The following is a 20,301-nucleotide window of genomic DNA, read 5'->3' on the forward strand; positions in this document are numbered from 1 at the left end:
AAGAATTAGTAAATAAGTCACATAATTTCTTCTCAGGCTCAGAACACAAACAGCATTGTTATATCATCCATTTATTGTGTTAGGTACTTAATTCCCAGGAAATTTTCCATCTTTCAATTCATCTTTGACCATTCTTTTTCATGCTTTTTTCCACAGAAGTAACTTTGTAACTTCCATTCCCTACAAACAGGTCACATTGAGGTACAAAAAACTCTCTTTCAGGTTTCTTGAAGTTAGAATGATGCCCTCAGTAAACACCCTCAGTAATTATTGCTAGAAGCAGTACATTTTTTTTAAAATGTGCGTTAGGTAATTTTGATGAGAGATTATATTTTTCCTCTGGACATTTCTTTTCATTATGCTTATTAGGAAATACATATTAAGTTAATTACATATTAATTCAATGTTACTGAAAAAGTATGCACCCAAAAATTGACACATCTGAGGTGTCATAGTTTAGAACAATCTCACCATAACACATAGCTCTCCCATTTTCTGCCAAGAATACTTACAAGTTCCAAATACTGCCTTACAACAAGCAAAGGTGATCTATGAATCTACAATGGGTCCAATGGTTATCACTACACAAATAGGATTAAAAAAGTTTGACAGCCAAATTTTCCACTGGGAGCAGGGCAGTGTGAATTGGAAAATTTCCCAATTTGGCAGGCCCATCTGCATTTATAAGGTCCCATTAGCTGTAAGTTTCACTTCAGGAAGATGTAATGGGAGGAAATGGCCTTGCTGGTCCCAAAAACAGAACACACTCAACCGCAGATGCAGGAGGTGAGAAGGCCTGCCTCAGTTCTCTGGGACTAAACCTCACTTTCTTTCAAAGCTTTTAGGCCCTCCCACTCTCACCTCTCATGCTCTTTCACAGCTTAATTCATTTTCCATATGTTTTCCATGCCAGCCCATGCTCAGCAATCACTATTGTGCCCTCCCTGGGGCATTGGCATGGCAAATTATGGTATGTACATATTTTTAAAACCATGTGGAGCTGAAAAAAGAAAAAAACTTTGGACAATCTAACATAGCTCTCACTCATATTTGCTATTCTAGGCAAAACAGAAATCCATTCATTAAACCCATTGAAAAATTTTAAATCTCAGCAGTTCAACTACTTATAAAGCAAGCAAACTTCTATTCATCCCCCAGACTAAAGACAGACAATCTTTTTGTAGCCTCTTTGAATCATCAACCAGTGCACTCAGGGGCACTGAAGAGATACTTCTGTGACTTTTTAAACTCAGCCAAAGATCCTCCCTTGCGAAATGTCAACAAGATCTATATTAAAAATGTGGAACAGGCAGCCTTTTGTTTTGTAAATCAACACCAGACTGCCTGTCAATCCAAAACGTTCATCAAACTTATTAAACAAGTTTTGCTCATAGCCTGTGCCTTTTGTCAGTGTTGAAAACAGGGAGGCTATTCTGCAGCTGTGTAGGCTCCTGGTGAGGCCACGCCTGGAGTACTGTGCGCAGTATTGGTCTCCTTACTTGAGAAGAGATATACTAGCACTGGAAGGAGTGCAGAGGAGATTCACTCAATTGATTCCAGAGTTGAGAGGGTTGGATTATGAGGAAAGTCTGAGGAGACTGGGATTATACTCATTGGAATTCAGAAGAATGAGGGGAGATCTTATAGAAGCATATAAGATTATGAAGGGAATAGATAAGGTGGAGGCAGGGAGGCTGTTTCCACTAGCAAGTCAATCTAGGGCTAGAGGGCATCGCCTCAAAATAAAAGGAAGCAGATGTCAGACTGAGGTCAGGAGGAACTTCTTCACCCAAAGGGTTGTGAATCTGTGGAATTCCCTGCCCAGTGAAGTGGTTGAAGCGACCTTGCTGAATGTTTTTAAGGCGAGGCTAGATAAATTTTTGAACAGTAAAGGAATTAAGGGTTATGGTGAATGGGTGGGTAAGTGGAGCTGAGTCTCAAAAAGATCAGCCATGTTCTTACTAAATGGCCAGGCAGGCTTGAGGGGCCGGATGGCCTACTCCTGCTCCTAGTACTTATATTCTAAAGTTCTTATGATATGGGCATGTTTGAGCTCAGCATTAATTACAAATCGTCTTGTTAAGATCTAATTTTGCACTTGCATGATTCATTTCTGACCCTCTCACAAGCCAGAAAAAAGGCTGGATGTCAGTATTGGGGGTGAGACTTTCATAGCTGCATAATGCCCAGTAGTTGTAAAGGTCTCCAGTGTCGGCACAACTCAAAGATTCTAACCCTCAGTGTTCAATGTTGTAAATAAACTGGTTTGGAGATACTTAATCAAAAATCAGCTAAATCCTCTAACTACCACCCATTAATTATTCTCCCGAAACAATCAGAGGGTTTCGAAAATGTTAATAAACAGAAAGTGAAACCAGCGGTGAAAATTAAATTGGTCTTTTAAACAAAATGATAGCAAACATCAAGACATGAGAACTATTGAATTCCTATGGTTCGTCAGGGTAAGATTCCAATGAATGGACCTTTGTCAGAAGCAAAATACCCAAATGTTGGCACAGCAACAGGAGACTGAAGGTTATGAAGTCTCAAATAGCTGCTTCCAGATGGAAAAAGAGAGTCCAATTCTAAGCTGCATAAACATGTTTTGATGGAAAATTATGTGAAAATAGAAGTTATGGACAAGAGGGCCAAAACAGTTCATTTTAATGATCTGAGTTCGTATTGTACAATTGCAAGAACCTTATCATTTAAGAAAGAGACTTTTTTTGAAAAGGGTGGAAATTTGAAATAAAGTAAACATTTCTACAGATGTACATTGAAAGATTATCAGGCTTTGAAAGGACAGAAAAGTTTGGGAACTTGATTTTAGAGCTCAACTAAAACATTAGCCTACCTTCCAGTTTCAGATCACTGAAAAATGGAAAAAAAAATTGGAAATATTGAGCAGGTCAGGCAATTGATTTCAGGTTGTCCCCAGATGCTGGCTGCCCTGCTAAGCAATGTGATCTTAACAGTTTTCATTTTAAGGTTTCCAGCATGGGCAGTATCTTGTTCTTCATTTTATATTTGATGTTGATTAGCCCCCTGTGAACCCTCCACTTACATCCAGTGAGCTCCATTAAAATTGTATTGCAATACAGTTCTGCCGCACAAGCTTTTTGATATTGCTATTAAAATTAAAATCCACACCTTTTAAAACAAACTGAATAATAGCAGTGAGCTACCCCGAAAAGCTGAATAAACAGAAAATATTTTGCTAAACTGCTAGATAATTTTAACAGAGAAATCAAAGCCAGTGATCAGAAATCAGTTAATACACAAGGATTAAATGTAATAAATAAAAAGGACTGCAGATGCTGGAAATCCGATATAAATCAGAAACTGTTGCAGAAACTCAGCAGGTCCGGTAGTGTCTCTATGCAGAGAGAAAGCAAAGTAAATATTTTGAGTTCCTTCATCAGAACGAATTTCTCTAGCAACTTCTATTTTTGTTGATTAAATGTAATGATCAGTTTTTGAAGACAGGCAGGGTGAAGTTACTCTCTACAGCCAACAATAGAATCACATCTTTGATGCAAGAGTGTTAAATGGTAATGTCAATTCACATTATGTTGATCTGTAATCACAATAACCAATACAATGGAGACTAATGTCCTTTTCCCTTAAAATACAATATAGGACATAGACTATTACAAAGATGCACAGTCTAAACGGTACACAAATATTTTCAAAAGGCATGAATAAGCAACAAAGTCACAATGAAACACAAGAATTAAGTGCTGAGAGTAGAATTATGTCATCTAATTTTGATTAGGTAGATGTCTTAAATATTAGAAATTAAATTAATAATAAAATCCAAGGTAATTAAAAAAGAAAGCGCATGAAAACACATCTGTTGACTAATCTTTGCCATTAAACGAAATAGAGTAAGAATATTGAAAATCTATGGACTCCTCTCTTTTCTTTTCTCTGATTCCTTGAGTTTCTCATAACATAGACCCAATTAAAGCCTTGATTGGTTAAAAAGTAAGGACAGAATATTCTTTAAAGTAGACACTAGAATGTCAGAACAGGAGGAGAAATTGAACTGAGAAATGCATGAGAAATGCACCACTTTATCATATCTGAAGGATAGACCGGAACATCTTATAACCAATATAACAGTTTCTTCAAGTGCAGTGATATAGACAAATGTAGCAGCCAATTTTGCACAGTGAAGTCTCATAAACTGGATGAAAAGATGCGTTAATTTAGTCCAGACATTTTAAAAATAGAAACCTAAACAGAATTATGATACTTCCTCTTGTCCCTTCTATTTGTGTTCTGTCTCTTCGCAAATTATCAAACCAGGACTTCCTTACCCAAGGGTGAATGGCTATGAAATAAAAGTCTGGAATGAATTCAGCTATTAAGCAGAACCTAATCTATTGAAACAGTCAAAATAAGAAATCTATATGTATGTTCAACTGTATCAATAAACATTGTGCCACTACACAAATACTCCATGTTTTTACTGAAATCTTTGTTGGGTAAAGCATTATCTTGATCTGGTGAAATATTTTGATTGCTTGCATGTCACCCTAATGTTGCTCAACATTGAAGAGCGCATAAAAATGCTAGCAAATGTCCAGAGTATCAAGTCACTTTTTGGGCCTTCCTTTCTTAAAATTCAAAGTACTAAGTTGAATTCATCCAATACCTGTTATATATCAAATGTAATAATTCCTTAATATTTCATAACAGGTTAAATTAATGAACAAAAAGGACACCTTTTTAAAAAATTTAGCGTGTTCGGCCAGAAGCCAATGTTAACGTAAACAATACAACTTCAGAGTAAATTCAATTATTTTAACATAATATTTACATTTTCTGTCAAAAATCAGTGACAGAGCTTCCTTCATAAAATGCTGATTATTCTTTCCTGTGTCTTTATGGATCATTACATACCTTTACGGTGTATGGTATAAAATGTTTTGATAGAGCTTCAGGTGAATGCATCCAAGTCTTATCTGAAACAAGAATAAACAACATAGCAATGTAGCTATAAAGATATTATCACACAGTACAGTTGTTCAGTTAAAACTAAAAGGTTTTAGTCTGAAATTATAAATTGAGCACAAAGTGAGATTAAAGAATATTCAGACACGATCACGTTGAATTCGTATGTTTGTTGAATTCAGGACTAAAAATTATCTCTTTAACATTGAGAAAAAACTTCAGTTTTAGATGTACTTGCTAACTAAAAAGTACATTAAGATTAGGGCAAATTTTCATGCATAAACTTATCACTAAGTGTTTGGGTAGTTGGATTTCAAGTTTAGTCAATAAGTTATTAGTGAATTCTGTCAAAACCAAAATTGTCAGCAATATTCACACTATCTCAAATTTTTCAGAAAATTAAAATGCTACTAAAATTAGAGAAAGAATATTAACAATAGGGATACAAGTCGATCTTTACTAGAGTGTCTTTGTCAGAGGCTTAACAAATTACAACAGCTGCCGAATTCAGGCAGAAAACTGCAAATAGTGTCTGACAGCTGTCAAAGGACAAGGGCAGGATACGCAATATAGTGAGAGAGTCTTAATAGTCCCACAGCTTGAAGGGTCAGAGCCTGAGGCAACCGAGCACTGGATTTTCATTGTGAGCCTCAGGCAGCACTGCTGCTCCTCATTAGTAAAGGGTATTTTTAAATTTAACCAGTTGTATTTTGTAGTCGTTTGAGCAAAATTATTTCACTACACGAGTACCACAAATAGAAATGAGCTAAAATGGGCTGACCATTCTTTTCTCCACACCCCCACTCCTTGCCAGATGAAGTCTTCGGAGGCATGAAAGTTCCTGACTTCCATTACCTGCCTCTGTGGTTAAATTTCAGCCCATAGAATCTGTTCGTTGATCCTAATGACTGCAGATCAATCAATTTCATACCAGTTTTAACGATGCTGATTTGTGCCAGGGTGCTGGAAACCAGTCTTTGGGTTCAGTCTTTCTGTATCAGGACTTTAAAAAGTTAACTTCAATTAACATTCAGACAGGAAAGAAGTCTTGTTTGTGCCCGGATTGGAATGAGATCAGCTAGGTGGACTCCAGAGAATATGAGTTCCCTGATTGGGGCTTTTAACCTGGTCCAATCAGGGAGTCCTGGCTGACAGATGAGAACAGTGTTCTGTTCACTCCGACAGCTGGTTCTGAGGAAGGCAGACCAGTGTCAAATACTGTGCATGTGTAAATAAAGGGTGACAGGATACCAGCCTTTGTGGAGCTATTTCAGTTTGTATCAGTGCTTTAATATGCAATACTTTCATGAAAGAGACAAATGTATGTATTAATAGTGAATAAGTTTAGAACAAATAATAAAAGAATAGAAAAAAAGGTTTCAAAGATTATTCATTATATTGGCTATGATAAATTCTAATAAGAATTTTTGATTCAATTTATTTCCCATTCAGAGTGAGGTTTTCTCATGATTACTATGATGGAGACATTAACTGTGAGATATAAAATGTTGACATTGTAAATTAGTTTATCAATGAATTCTTCATAATTTTGCTCAAACCAAAAAGGACATCTTCTCCATTCCTGTCAGCAAGACTAAAGGCAAGGCAAAAGCAGTTAACTGCAGTTCAATGTACTAACATCCCCTGATGCACTTTTCATTCATTTTTAATTCAGAATAAACATTATGTTGATATAACGCTCAGTAGAATCCTAACTAAGGTCACAATACAGGGTTGAGGTAAATGTAAATCTTATCAGCGAATTCTAGATGGCAGGAATGCCCTGGAGAACTATTAGGGTTGAGTCTTTAGATCAGAGGTGGGAGCCAGGAGGCCAGACAAATTCCATCAACCCAATCTCAGGTCTTCAAATCGAATTATAAACAGAGCTTGAGTTGTACTAGGATGGCTCCCTATGTTCAAAAATATGAACTCTCTGATCAATTTAAATTACCCTACTCCCCATACTACCTCCCTCGACCATAAACCATTATCTCCCTCAGCATTCAATCACCCTTTGTTTACTTGATAAACAGCATTTTACAAGCCCTACTGCAATAATTGGAATCCTTTGAAGATATCATAAAATGCCCCAAGTAAATAAACTTCAAAACCAACTGCATAAACAAAGGCAAGCATCTGTCAAACAATTAGGGAGCCAGATTACATGCAACATAAAATACCTCAAAAATGACTGAATTTTTGTTATTTCAGTAGATATCTGAGCTGAAAAGATTAAACATTTACAAATTGTTACAACACTAGGTTACCCTAATGATTATACGGGGATTATTATCTATTAAATGAAGATCTATACCTTTTTTAATGTCATCCAAAATCTTTTTCATATTTGAAATAATGATCTTTTAGGTTGACAGCTTGCCATTTGAAGTTCTACAGTATGGAGAACAGACTGTTTAATGGGTAATTCCATTTTTCAATTACAGCACTATCCTGACTTATTTTAATGAACAAATAATGTGGAGATGGCGGTATCAGACCGGGGTGCACAAGGTCAAAGATCACATGACACTAGGTTATAGTCTAACAGGTTTATTTGAATATACGTGACACCTGAAGAAGGAACAAAACTCTGAAAGCTTGTGTCTTCAAAAAAAACCTGTCAAAGTATAACCTGGTGTTGTGTAATCTTTGACCTTATCTAACAAAGACACAGATCAGGCACATCATTTCACAATGAATAGTAAAGCAGCTTGAATAATTTTACCCACCTCCACTCCTTGGTTCATATATCAAGCCAGCTGACGTAAAACTCCATAGCTATTAAATTCATTGAATATCAAGATATAATGTATCAAACAGGATTCTCACTGGGCCCATAATGCTGTCAATTGCTTCCTTAGTGTGTGATAGGCTGTGGTGCACCCTTCCTCGTGAAAATTATCAGGGAACGTATCAAAGGCAGAACACCTGGATGAGCCACTCAGCAACCGTATTTTTTTTCTATCTGATTTCCATTTGGTCTTAATTGAAATTTTATAAATTCAACTCAGCAATATTTGAAACCAGAGGCTGCTAAAACTCTGTTGGCAACTATCAACATAGTGAACACCATACTTTTGGTGTTGACTGCAAAACCAAGGTAGTATTTACCATTAACATGGAATCACAGAACAGTCATGGCACACAAGGAGGTCATATGTTCCACCTCATCTTACCTGGCTGTTCGAACAAGTAACGGACTGACTCCCAAAGCTGTGACTTCTCCCTGTGACCCTGTACATTCTTCCTTCACAGATAATAATCTAACTCCTCCTTGCTTGAATGTGCTTCTAACATTCTCTCAGGCAGTGAATCCTAAATCATAACCACTAACTGCATGAAAATACTTCTCCGCTTGTCTCTATTTCCCCAACTGTCAATTACCTTCAATTGGTACCCTCCTGTTCTTGACCCACATACAGTAGGTACAGTTTATTTCCTCCATCTAATCTGTCTACTCTCATAATATTCAGTACCTCTCATCGGACCTGCTCTCAACTCTCTCTTCTCTAATGTAGGTATCTGACATTTTTCATCTCTGGAATCGTAAGTTCTCATGATTTATTTTTTACTGTTGCTAATGGCTTTTCATATCTGTCCAAACCTTTGTTGACTGTAATTGGCCAAAATGTTCCAAGAGGCAGAAACAACTTTATTCAAATATAAAACAACCTCCACGCTCCTAAGAATAAAGTCTACAACACTGTATGCTTTATCAACTGCTCTCTCAACCTGTCCTCCCATCCTTAATGTCTTATGGAAATATGCACTTAGGATCCTCTGCTTCGCTTTCAAATTCTACCTGTTATTTTATCTTGCATCGCCATGTCCTTCTGGCCAAAATAAATCACTCTGTTTTGCATTGAAATTCATCTGACACAGATGAATTCACCTATTCTGACAACTGGGTTATATCATTTTGAAGTTCTACACTGCTCTGCACCCAATTGATAATTTTACCATTCTGTACATCAAAAGCATACTTTCAATTTGTTCCCGGTATAGCGAAAGTTTAAGTTCTTCATAAATATCAAAACAGCAAGGATTCCAACTTCCAAGTTCTCAGAAATTCCAACACAAACCTTTCTTCAGTTGTAAGATATTCCATAAACGCTACTGTTTCCTGTCATTCAACCAATTTCATATCCATGTTGCCACTGTCCCATTTATTTGTCCAGCACTGTAAAAATCTTTTTTTGAAAGTCTACATACACTATATCAACAGCATTAATCTCATTAACACTCACTCTTACGTATCCCTCCAATAATTTCTAGCAAATTAGTGAAGCACAATTTGACCTTAACAAATATATGCTACCTTTCCTTTATTACTTGCAATGATCCAACTGATCACTAATTCTAACCTAAATTATTGCTTTGAGAAGCTTCCCCTCCGAGGAATTGAAAACGGCTGACCTTTGAGGTAAGTGTCACAAAAGCGGGCTTCATGTTGCCAGGTAGTTTATGGTTACAGGTGGTTTGAGCGCTAACAATGACGAATGTTTATTTCTGGAGTAGTCTGATATGACTGGAACAACTCAATGTGATGCACACATGCTAGAGTATGGATAGTGGGGTTCTTACATGCCATTTTGTAATCTCTCAGATTTTGAGCAATTTCTTAATTATTCCCATTAGCATTACAGCACTCCCATTTGGACCATCTCCCATGAGCATTCTGCAGAATCTTTGACTGGTACTATGCAGGTATACACTTCACAAAGAATGGGGTCACAGAATCAATTCATATGGGTGGCTTAAAATTGAAGAATAATCAAGAAGCATGCCAATGGAGATGGATGAAGGTGTCCAAACATCTAAGCCTGAATGGACCAAAATGTAAATCTAAATTCACAGTCATGTCAAACTTCAACTAGTGCCAAAACCTTGGTGACTTCATCATATTTCAAAGACTGATTCCACCGTGGCCTCATTTCAAATGCTATAAAACATCCTCGGCAGAACAAACTATTGAAGAAAGCCATCTTGCTGCTTGACAACTATCATGCACACCCATCCCCGAAAGCTTGCAATATATGATGTAAACTACAAAATCACAACATCAAAATTCAGCACCTTGACAAAAAGTAACCACTGGAAATCAAGAAATATGTTATGTTGTAACAACATTGTAACAATGTGCCTGAAGAAACTTATCATAATCAAGGAAACCTACATAATCAGTTGTGCCAAGTATGAAGAACTCATCAAAAGAACTCCAGGAGTCATGCTTTGGGTACTCCATTCAAGGTGGAAACCAAGAATAACCAAGTGGAACAATTCACAGGTTCCACTGAAGAAGAAATTTTTGATAGAAAGAGTTCTGGAATCTGATGGATTTAATGTTCATTATATAGACAATGCCAATGGAATACTTGGAGCTAAGTTAGATACGAGTGAGATCAATGCATAGCTGGATATCAACAGCAAAGCAGCTACAAACAAAAAAATGACAGTGGAATAAATACTGGCCAATCAAAGTTTTGATAAAGATCTGTAGCTTGGGTTGTGGGTGAGGCTGTTGACTTGCTCGCCGAGCTGGCTTGTTCTCATTCAGACATTTCATCGACATGCTAGTCACCAGCGCAGCCTCTGATGAAGCGATGTTATTCTATTCCATTTGGAATTTATACTGTCTGGTCCATTATGGTGTCATTTCCGGTTTTGATGTGCATGGGTTTGTACATGGGGTCCAATTCTATGTGTTCGTTGATTGCATTACAGGTGGAGAATCGTGCCGCTAGGAATTCCCATGCTTGTCGATGTTTGGCTCAGGCTACTATGGTTACCTTGTCCCATTTAAACTAATGGCCTTCATTGTTTGAGTGTATAGATATTAAGCAGAGTTCATCATGCCATTTTGCTGCTCGTTCATATATACTGATGGCTAGTTTCCTTCCTGTCTGTTCAATGTAATGTTTTATGGCAGTCATTGCATGGAATTTTGTAAATCACGTTGGTTCTGCATGTTGTGGGAATGCAGTCTATTATCCTTGTAAGTGTTTGTCATGGAGTGGCAGTGGGCTTGTGGGTCACCATGATTCCTAGTGGTCTTAGGAGTCTTGTTATCAATTTTGAGATGTTCTTGATATATGGCAGTGCGGTCAGTGTGTTAGGGCGCACTGTGACCTCCAGTTGTTGTCAACACTGGCCATTCCCACAACATGCAGAATGAACATGGTTTACAAAATACCATGCATCAACTGCCATAAAACATTACGTTGGACAGACAGAAAGGAAACTAGCCATCAGAATACATGAGCATCAGGTAGCAGCAAAATAGCACGATGAACTCTCCTTAATATCAGTACACTCAGGCAATGAGGGCCATCAGTTTAACAGGGACAAGGTAACCATAGTAGCCCGAGCCAATCATACGCACAGGAATTCCTACAGGCATGATTCTCCACCTATAATGCAATCAACAAACACATAGAATTGGACCCCATATACAAACCATACAGATCAAAATCGGAAATGCCACTACTCACCATAATGGACCAGATCGTACAAATTCCAAGTGGAGTAGAATAACATCACTTCATCGGAGGCTCCACTGATGACGGCACCTAGCATCGAGACAAAATGTCTGGAAGAGAACAAGCCAGCTCAGCGAACAAGTCAACAACCTCAATACTGGCAAATGTAAGATCAAAGCTATAAAGTCATCCAAGCAAGCTGAATATGATGATGATGACTTAGCCATAACTGAGCCACTACCATTGTTCTGATACAGCCATTTATTATTGAGAAGAATTACTGACATGGCTGGAAGCCAACTGAAAAGTCAACTGCTGCAAAAGTAATAACTTCAAAACATCCATATCTAGCAAAGGCAGAGGTGAGGAGAAAATATGAGCAGTTCAAAATTACTTATGTTTTTCAAAATTCTTCAACAATGAACTATAGTGCATGTGCATTCACATTTATGTTGCCAGGGGAAATTAACTTTAAATTATTTGAATAGTCTTCATATTGTTTGTTTATTACGATTGGCACTTTTGCAAGGAGCATGTTATAAACTAGTCTCAACTGGTCTTGCGTTGAGGACTGAATTAGAGAAGGGGTACATTGTGTAGTTCTGGTTACCTGCTCTTACTTCAAAAGTATCTTTGGCTCTCAAATTTTACATTAAATGAAATACATTTCAGTGCTTAAATATATTAAAGTACATTGCACTTTCCACTTTTCGTAATTCAGGCTTGATTTTATAATAACAAACCTATTTCTGAATTTTGAGTTTTTTTTATTGTGATGATTAATATATCAACTTAATGATAATACCAATCAGAAAGCAGTTTTCCTGCATCTGCCACCCGTCTAAGGCTGATGCCTTGGAATGGTTTTGGATATGGATTTGCAATACTAATTTGTTTAAATAAAAGATAAATAATCTACTAATGAAAACTAATTGTCTATGTTGTAATATGATATACATCATGAGGAAAACAGTATCAATTAACAATAAATTATTCATGCTCACATTGAACAAAGATGACATGAAAAACATACTACATAAGTATGTGCTTTTAAACTGGCTTTACATTTTTTAAAGCCTACATATTCTTACAGTATATATCAGGCACAATACTTTTTAATGGCCTGAAAATGAATTGAGATTCTGTCTTTATTATGGATGAAATGTAGCCTTTATTCTAGGCGCTCATTGCCAAGTAATATCAACAAAACAGTTGTAAATAGTGTAAAGTTTTCTGAAAGTGGAAACCAAATACCAGGGCATAACAAAATGTAATTAAGAGGCAAAAGATTGGAACATTGTAAAGATAATAAGCATTACATTTCTGCTGAGTTTTCAGTAGATGTAGAGCAAAAATAGACGTAAACTGTAATGTAGCTTGACCTTTCCCAAACACCATCCCTCTACACCCCCGTTGAAACATATTTTATTTCCTCAGGAGGCACATATTCCTGCTGGTGTTCTGGCACCAAGAACTCAAACTTTAGACATGTATTGGGCCCAGTTAGAAACTGAGACTCGTCAAGTTATATATCTTCAAAAGTGTAAAAACATCACACCACATGCCCAGTTAATGACTTGAGCTGTGACGAACTGAAAATTCCTGGAGATAAAATAGTTTTAACTATACAAAGATGGGTGGGCGAGTTTCCTGGTTCATATGGCGACAGTATTTTCACAAGCAATAAGTTCATTGTTGTAAGGAAATAAGAAAAACAGAAACTGTCTCAGCTCCTTCCACCAGGAAATTCCAGATACGTTAATAAATTCTGTTTTCAATGAAAGAATTCCTTTCAAAAAACAGAATATTGCAGATGCTCGAAATCTGAAATGAAAACAGGAAATGCTAGAAACACGCAGCAGATTACAGCAGCATCTACCGAGAGAAGAAAGTTAATGCTGGAAGTCAATAGCCTTTCATCAGAAAGGGGCAGGGTAGAAATGCAATACGTTTTGAGACAGACATGGGTAGCTCAAAGACAAAAGATCTGCAATAGAGATAAAACCAGGAGACGTTGATCAGCAGAACCAAATGACAAAAAAAGCTCGGCAAGACAAGAAACAAAGAAACAAAAGATGTGCCGAGAGCTGCCTGTGAGCAAAAGGCTTTGCAAAAGACCAAACATTCATGGAAAAGGGCATCAAGGAACCTCATCAAACACAGTTTTATACAGCCACTGTCAGAGCATCCTGTCTTCTGTAGCACACAGGAGATGGGAGCAGATCAAACCTGACAGGGAACAAAACCACCTCTATCTCCTGAGCCTTTTGGAGGTTACGTCATGATTAGTCCAGCTATGGCCACGTCTGCAGAATTAATAGTGCTGAGAATAGTACGGAGTCTGCTACCTTCCTGCCTTGTGTTGCTTCTGGCATGCTGTGGATGAGCCTCGGATTTTACCCAAACACTTTCCTAATTTTCTGATTTCAGACACACAAGGAATGAGAGAGCAAGGGTGAGAGAGAGAAGACTCCCATCTCTTAATCTGACTGAGCAACCAGCACAAATATTGGCAATGCACGTATTTTTGAAGGAGAGTACAGAGTTGGGATCAGCACATGGCAAATCATCTGTCACAGATGTTTTACCTACAAATATGTTGGAAGGGAAAGTTGCAAGCAAGTCCAGCTTCAGTGGCCTCAGATATGCACCTCTACAGGTAGCAGACAGGGGAATGTTGAATTAGCATGCACATTGAGATGCTGGCTGCATTGGTTGGCAGAAGGCTGTAGTTGCCCTCATGCCTTCTGCCACCTTTATGTGATTGATCACTGAGTAATCTGCCATCTGCTGTTTGAAAATACTCTCCAATAAAACAAAACAAAACCTCCAAAAACACGTTGGAGGACCATCACACACTTTCCAGTGTCAGAAGTTCAATAAATTTTACTTGACTGCCAGCCAGGGTGCTTGGCCCTTTAAGTAAGGCTTTTACTGGGCTGGTCTTACTGTCTGACTATTATTCCCTTTTTAAAGAATGACAATGCAGGCTACCTGGCCAATGGTGCTGTCTGCACCTGGGGAATAGGTCTAAATCTGCCTACTGCCTCCAGAAGCTCCCAAGCTAATTTCTCTTTAAGTGTCCGAGTAAAGTTTCTTTATCGTGACTATTTAAAGAGACTCATTAGTGTTTACCTTGAGGACACACATCACAAATGCCATGGAGAAGGTGGTGGAATAAACATGAATCCCAATAATCATGAAGTGCTGTTTGAAAGAACTGTGGACAGCTGTGAGCATGAAAAATATTGAGCACAATTCCTTCATTGCTGACTGTGAGTTTTCAGCTTTTATGTTTTCTAAAGGCCTCGATTCAAGTCTGTCAAGTCTGACAGTACAGGCTTCGGAACAAATTGGTCCATTCCATGAAATATTGTACACTATAAAGAAATGTAAAAGTAAAAATACTTTTTTGCTTTGGTATGGGACAAAAACATGAAACTGACAAAACAGCATAGCATACGACTGAATACCATTAAATCACAAGATACCATTAGACAAATGACAGCTACAATGTGTAATTTACAAATCTTTTTGATATGAAAGATACTGGGTTCTTTTCAAAGACAAAACTTGTTATTAGCAAGAGCAAATTAGGATGAGCAACAAATTCTGGCTTTGCCAATAATACCCACATCACAGAAACAAACGTAAAAAGTATGACACAATAGGCCATAAGTGATGTTAGGTCAGAACAGAACTTGTTTTAAAACAAAAATCTAATGTATGTTAGATTTAGTAATGAGTCATGAGCCAGATTTGGTTATTTATATGGCATTAAGGGAGTATTCATCTAATAGCGATCATAATTCAAATGAAATGAATGTTAGCTTTGACAAGAATAAAACATGACACAGTTACTAGAAATTTAGGTTTCAGTGTAGATTACTTGAATAGTTTAAGAAAGACACCAATGAAACCAGACAAAACTATTCTGAAAAATACAGATACTAGCAGGAAGTGTTCAAAAAGCAATTTAATTAAACACACTGATAGTACATTGCCCTAAAAGGCAAATGAAGCAGTTATAACTGACAAGAAAGTGAGAGGTAAATCTCAAGGAAAGAGGAGACAGCTAAACAATATTTCAGATCGAAAGAACTTGAGGTATTAAGAACAGCAAAGGAGGTGAAAAAAGGATTACCAACTAAAGAAGAAAATTCAAGATTAACTATAAATACAATTATGTTTAAAGAAACAGAGTGTTCAATACAGGCCCCTGAAATTTAGGCTTCCTATTGCAAATGAAAATAATCAATGAGTAGGAGTGCTGAATAATTGCTTTGTGATAAACTTCACAACTGAGGGAAATACTGCATTATTAATTTGCCTGGACTGAAATGTATCAGTAACTGGAACTCACAAAAGTTAATGCAAATAGTGTTAGAGATCATTATGGCACTAATGCTCCCAAAACATGACTTTATTCATTTTAAAAGACATAACAGATAGTTTATCCATAATTTTCCAAAGCTCTTCTGATTCAGGAATTGTTCTTAGAGATTAGAAGATTGCAAAATGTAATTCTACTGTTTAAAAAAGGTAAGAGAGTCAAACCATGAAATTATAGACCAGTTAATCTAGTATTTGTTATGAGAGAAATATTGAATCTGCTTTTGGAGACAAAGTAATTGAGTGTTTGAGACAAATCTTGCCTAATCAGAGAGAAGCCAACCATGGGTTTATAAAGGGTGATTCAGGTTACCAAACTTAAATTTTTTTGAGTAGGTAATAACCTAGTAACAGTGAAATGGCAATGGGTTCAATTTATATGGGGCTTCCAAAAGGCATTTGATAAGGGTCTACATTCAAGTCTTTTCGCTAAGATTGAAGCTCAGAGAATTGAATAATATTGATCTATTTGAGAGATTAGTACCTTTAAGAAACATGGAAATGTAGTGATATTGGATGATAATTTGAAGCAAGGGTCTGTGCTTGGATCTAAATCATCTTAGGCATTACAACTGAGAGTGATATAGTCAAGTTTATTAACAACATGTAGATCAAACATAATTTTTCAAATTTTTTGGGACTCTTAATTGGACATAACTGGAACAGTTGGAAAAGTCTGAGGACCTCCATTTTGGAATAAAAGAAGAGATATTACTTTTTTTTCAGATTGTGATAATGTGAAAACAGTGGAGGTTCAAAGAGATTTAATGGCTCATATAAATAGATCATTAAAATGTACCAAGACAACAAAATGTGAGGCTGGATGAACACAGCAGGCCAAGCAGCATCTCAGGAGCACAAAAGCTGATGTTTCGGGCCTAGACCCTTCATCAGAGAGGGGGATGGGGTGAGGGTTCTGGAATAAATAGGGAGAGAGGGGGAGGCGGACCGAAGATGGAGAGAAAAGAAGATAGGTGGAGAGAGTATAGGTGGGGAGGTAGGAGGGGATAGGTCAGTCCAGGGAAGACGGACAGGTCAAGGAGGTGGGATGAGGTTAGTAGGTAGATGGGGGTGCGGCTTGGGGTGGGAGGAAGGGATGGGTGAGAGGAAGAACAGGTTAGGGAGGCAGAGACAGGTTGGACACCAGCTTTTGTGCTCCTGAGATGCTGCTTGGCCTGCTGTGTTCATCCAGCCTCACATTTTGTTGTCTTGGATTTTCCAACATCTGCAGTTCCCGTTATCTCTCATTAAAATGTACCAGTCAGGTACAAAGGAAAAATCAAAAAAAGTAACTGAGTGTTAGCTTTTATAGTTAGATTACTAGAATACAGCAACAAGGAAGATTTCTACAGCTATGCAATACCCTGGTTCAACCACATCTGCAATATGGTGTACAGCTCAGGGAATAGGGCCTCAGGAAAGATATATTGGCAGTACAAATTCACCTAATAAAACCTGAAAGAACTGTGGATGCTGGAAATCAGAAACTAGAACAGAAATAGCTGTAAAAACTGTATCTCTCCACAAATGCTGCCAGAGCTGCTGAGGTTTTCCAACAATTTCAATTTTTGGTTCAAATTCATCTGATATTATCTTAGATGTTGGGATAAGACTGAGACGTTATACATTAATACCAAATGAAATAGAGAAGGTTATGGGGAAAGTTAATGGAACTTTTTGAATTTTGAAAAGAATTGAAATGGTAGATTGAATGAATTTTGTTTTGCCAATGAAGGCATGTAGGACACAGGGACCTGACCATAAAAATCAGATTGATGTTATTCAGAAGAGCATTTATGGTACATTTCTTTGTGCAAAGGACAAGTATGGATTTCTCTCCACCAAAAAGAAGATGATGCCAGCTCAATTAATATTTTTAGACCTGAGATCAACTCATCAAAGGCATTGTGGGATTATGGAGACAAGGGAAGTGGGTAAGAATAGGATACAGACCTGTTATGATCTCACTGAATGGCAACACAGGTTCAAGAAACTGAATGGCTTGCTCTTGCTTTTTCATGCACAAGCTATATATGGAAGGCAGGACGTGAAGGAAATTCAAAAATGGCTCAAAAATGAATGAACGTATGAGTCTTAGTTATTGCCGTTACAAGGTTTTTAAAAACAGTCCACCTAACATTCAGATGTCTGTCATTAGTAGACTACATTCTTTCATTAGCATAACTAAATTAAGATGCTCTGCAATAAAGTTTAACTGGCTTTTAAAAATTTCAGTTAGTATTGTATAAGGGTCTTAGGACCTGGGAGCAACCTTGCAATGATGTCATGAAGCTGTATAGCACAGAGTACAAATGGGACAGTGTACACAGAGTTAGAAGAAGGAACAAACTTTAAGACAAATCAAATCAATTTCCTATACATTCCTGCACATACATGAACACAAGTCCCTTCTGCCATATCTACTGAATCTTTGATCTAACAACAGCCAGTAAAGAAAACACAGGATCGTCAATTTTCATTAATTATGTCTTTATTTTGTCATAGACTTTCCTATTACCTATTGAAACAGATGAAACAACTGAAAGATTTGGGAAGGATAGCAGATGTAGGAAAACTTGTACAGTAAGTGTCATAAAATAATTAATCTAGGGAAAACTCATTTGTGAACACATGCAATTGTTAATCACTGTTAATGAAGAGGAGAGAAGCTTGGGCATGGGTGTTGTGGGAAACTTTTCAGGACCCTGGAACAAGCTTGCAATGATGGCATGGAGCTGCACATCACAGCGTATAAATAGGGTAATGTGGATGGAGTCAGGACAGACTAGAAGAAACAATCTAAAGTAAATCAGGGTGACACACTCTGTAAGAAACAGAGCTTATACAGGCAGGTACATACAAAGATGGTCATCTAATCCTTCCCTAATAAGTAAGAACCTTGTACATCAATGATTCTTATGCATAATACTATTTAATACTAATGTATAACAAATAGTTTGATATTGAAGATTAGCTCCTAAGACTGAACTTTACGTTGCTTTCTTCTTAACCAGTCTGTTTTGGAACAAAACTCATAATGTTGTTGGCACGGTGGCTCAGTGGTGAGCACTGCTGCTTCACAGCACCAGGGTACTGGGTTCAATTCCAGCCTTGGCTGTCTCTATGTGTGGAATTTGGTCATTCTCCCATGTCTGTATGGGTTGCTACTGGGTGCTTTGATTTCATCCTATCATCTAAAGTTGTGTGGGTTGGTCATGCAAAGTTACCTCCTGGTGTCAAAGAACATGTAAATGTGGGGCCTGGGTAGGTTTTGGGGTTGTATCTGGATGGGAAGCTCCTCCAAGAGTCAGAACAAACTCAAATGGTTCAATAGCCTTTATCTGCACTGTAAGGATACTACAATTCAAACATTACATCTAGTTACAAGACAACCGTTACAAACACTTGTCATATATGTCTCAAATTACCTTCGAAATTGTTTTAATTGGTGCACTAAACAAGTTCGGGTAATGAGAAAGTAAAGAAAAGAACAAGATCACTGACAATATTTAGAAAACATATTGATTCGGTATCAAAGAGGATTTATTTTCCTTGAGTGGTTACTCCCGGTTACGTACAGAAAACGAGTAAAAATCAGGAAATAAAATTTGGTTGGAAATACATCAAAACAAAATCAGTCCTCAAATGTCTCAAGATTTAATGTTTAAATAGATTTAAGACATTTAAAAAAAAACTAACGTAAGCCTTTTCTACTCAGAAATATTCATTATTTTTAAAAGGAATTGAATAACTATTTTGATTAGTTTGGTTGGTTTAGGTGGAGAAATTATTTAATTTATTTTCTTTTGAAAGAAGAATTTCTGTCAGCAAGCCAGCTGCAAATTCTGCAAAACATAAAATATGGCAGAATTTCAAATTCTGCTTCATGTCTCTTTTACAGATTTAGATAATGTATTTTCTGAAGGATAGTGTTAGCTAAGTCTATATTTCAGTGGATTTAAAGAAAGGAGATGAATAAATAGTTTTACATCTGCCCAGGAAACCAGATGCTTTTGGTTTGGCCAGCAATTTTCATGAGATTTGTGAAAGCTCTGTTTAAAAAAAAACATTCCCATTGCCAAATTGGGGTACAAATTTGCCCATTTTAATGCCAATGCAAACTTGCTGCAGTATTTGGGCAGAAATCAGTAGGTGTTGTACCTGAAACAGATGCATCCAAAAATAGAGGGTAAAACATATACCAATTTAGCACTGATGAGTCGGCCAAAAAGTGTGTTGGTCCCAATGTTAAGGCGTTGCAATCAAGTTTAGTTCCTTGAGCAGATGAATTGGGCTTTTAAAAATATACTGAGCAAGGAAGGGGTATTACACTTGTCAGGCATCTTGGCCAGAACTTGCTTCATTGTTAGGTAACGTTCTTAAGAACTTTCAAGTAGTCTCTATGGCTACAGATTGCAAGTTATGAAGCTAGAAGGAACAGGGGTGTTCCCTTGGACACCAAGCTCCA

At 37.2% G+C, this 20,301-nt stretch overlaps 1 protein-coding gene across 25 annotated transcripts in view; it reads right to left on the reverse strand.

Moving 5' to 3' along the window:
* The window catches only part of gulp1b (GULP PTB domain containing engulfment adaptor 1b), a 344,780-nt gene that overhangs the window by 137,693 nt on the left and 186,786 nt on the right, over nt 1–20,301 (reverse strand). For all 25 annotated transcript variants that reach the window (XM_048534120.2, XM_048534121.2, XM_048534122.2 and 22 more), the window contains one exon: nt 4,909–4,970. In XM_048534120.2, the coding sequence (XP_048390077.1) occupies nt 4,909–4,970 (62 nt within the window). The remainder of the gene's footprint in view (nt 1–4,908; nt 4,971–20,301) is intronic.

This window comes from Stegostoma tigrinum, chromosome 7 (assembly GCF_030684315.1).
Source record: "Stegostoma tigrinum isolate sSteTig4 chromosome 7, sSteTig4.hap1, whole genome shotgun sequence".
In the NCBI taxonomy this organism is placed as follows: domain Eukaryota; kingdom Metazoa; phylum Chordata; class Chondrichthyes; order Orectolobiformes; family Stegostomatidae; genus Stegostoma; species Stegostoma tigrinum.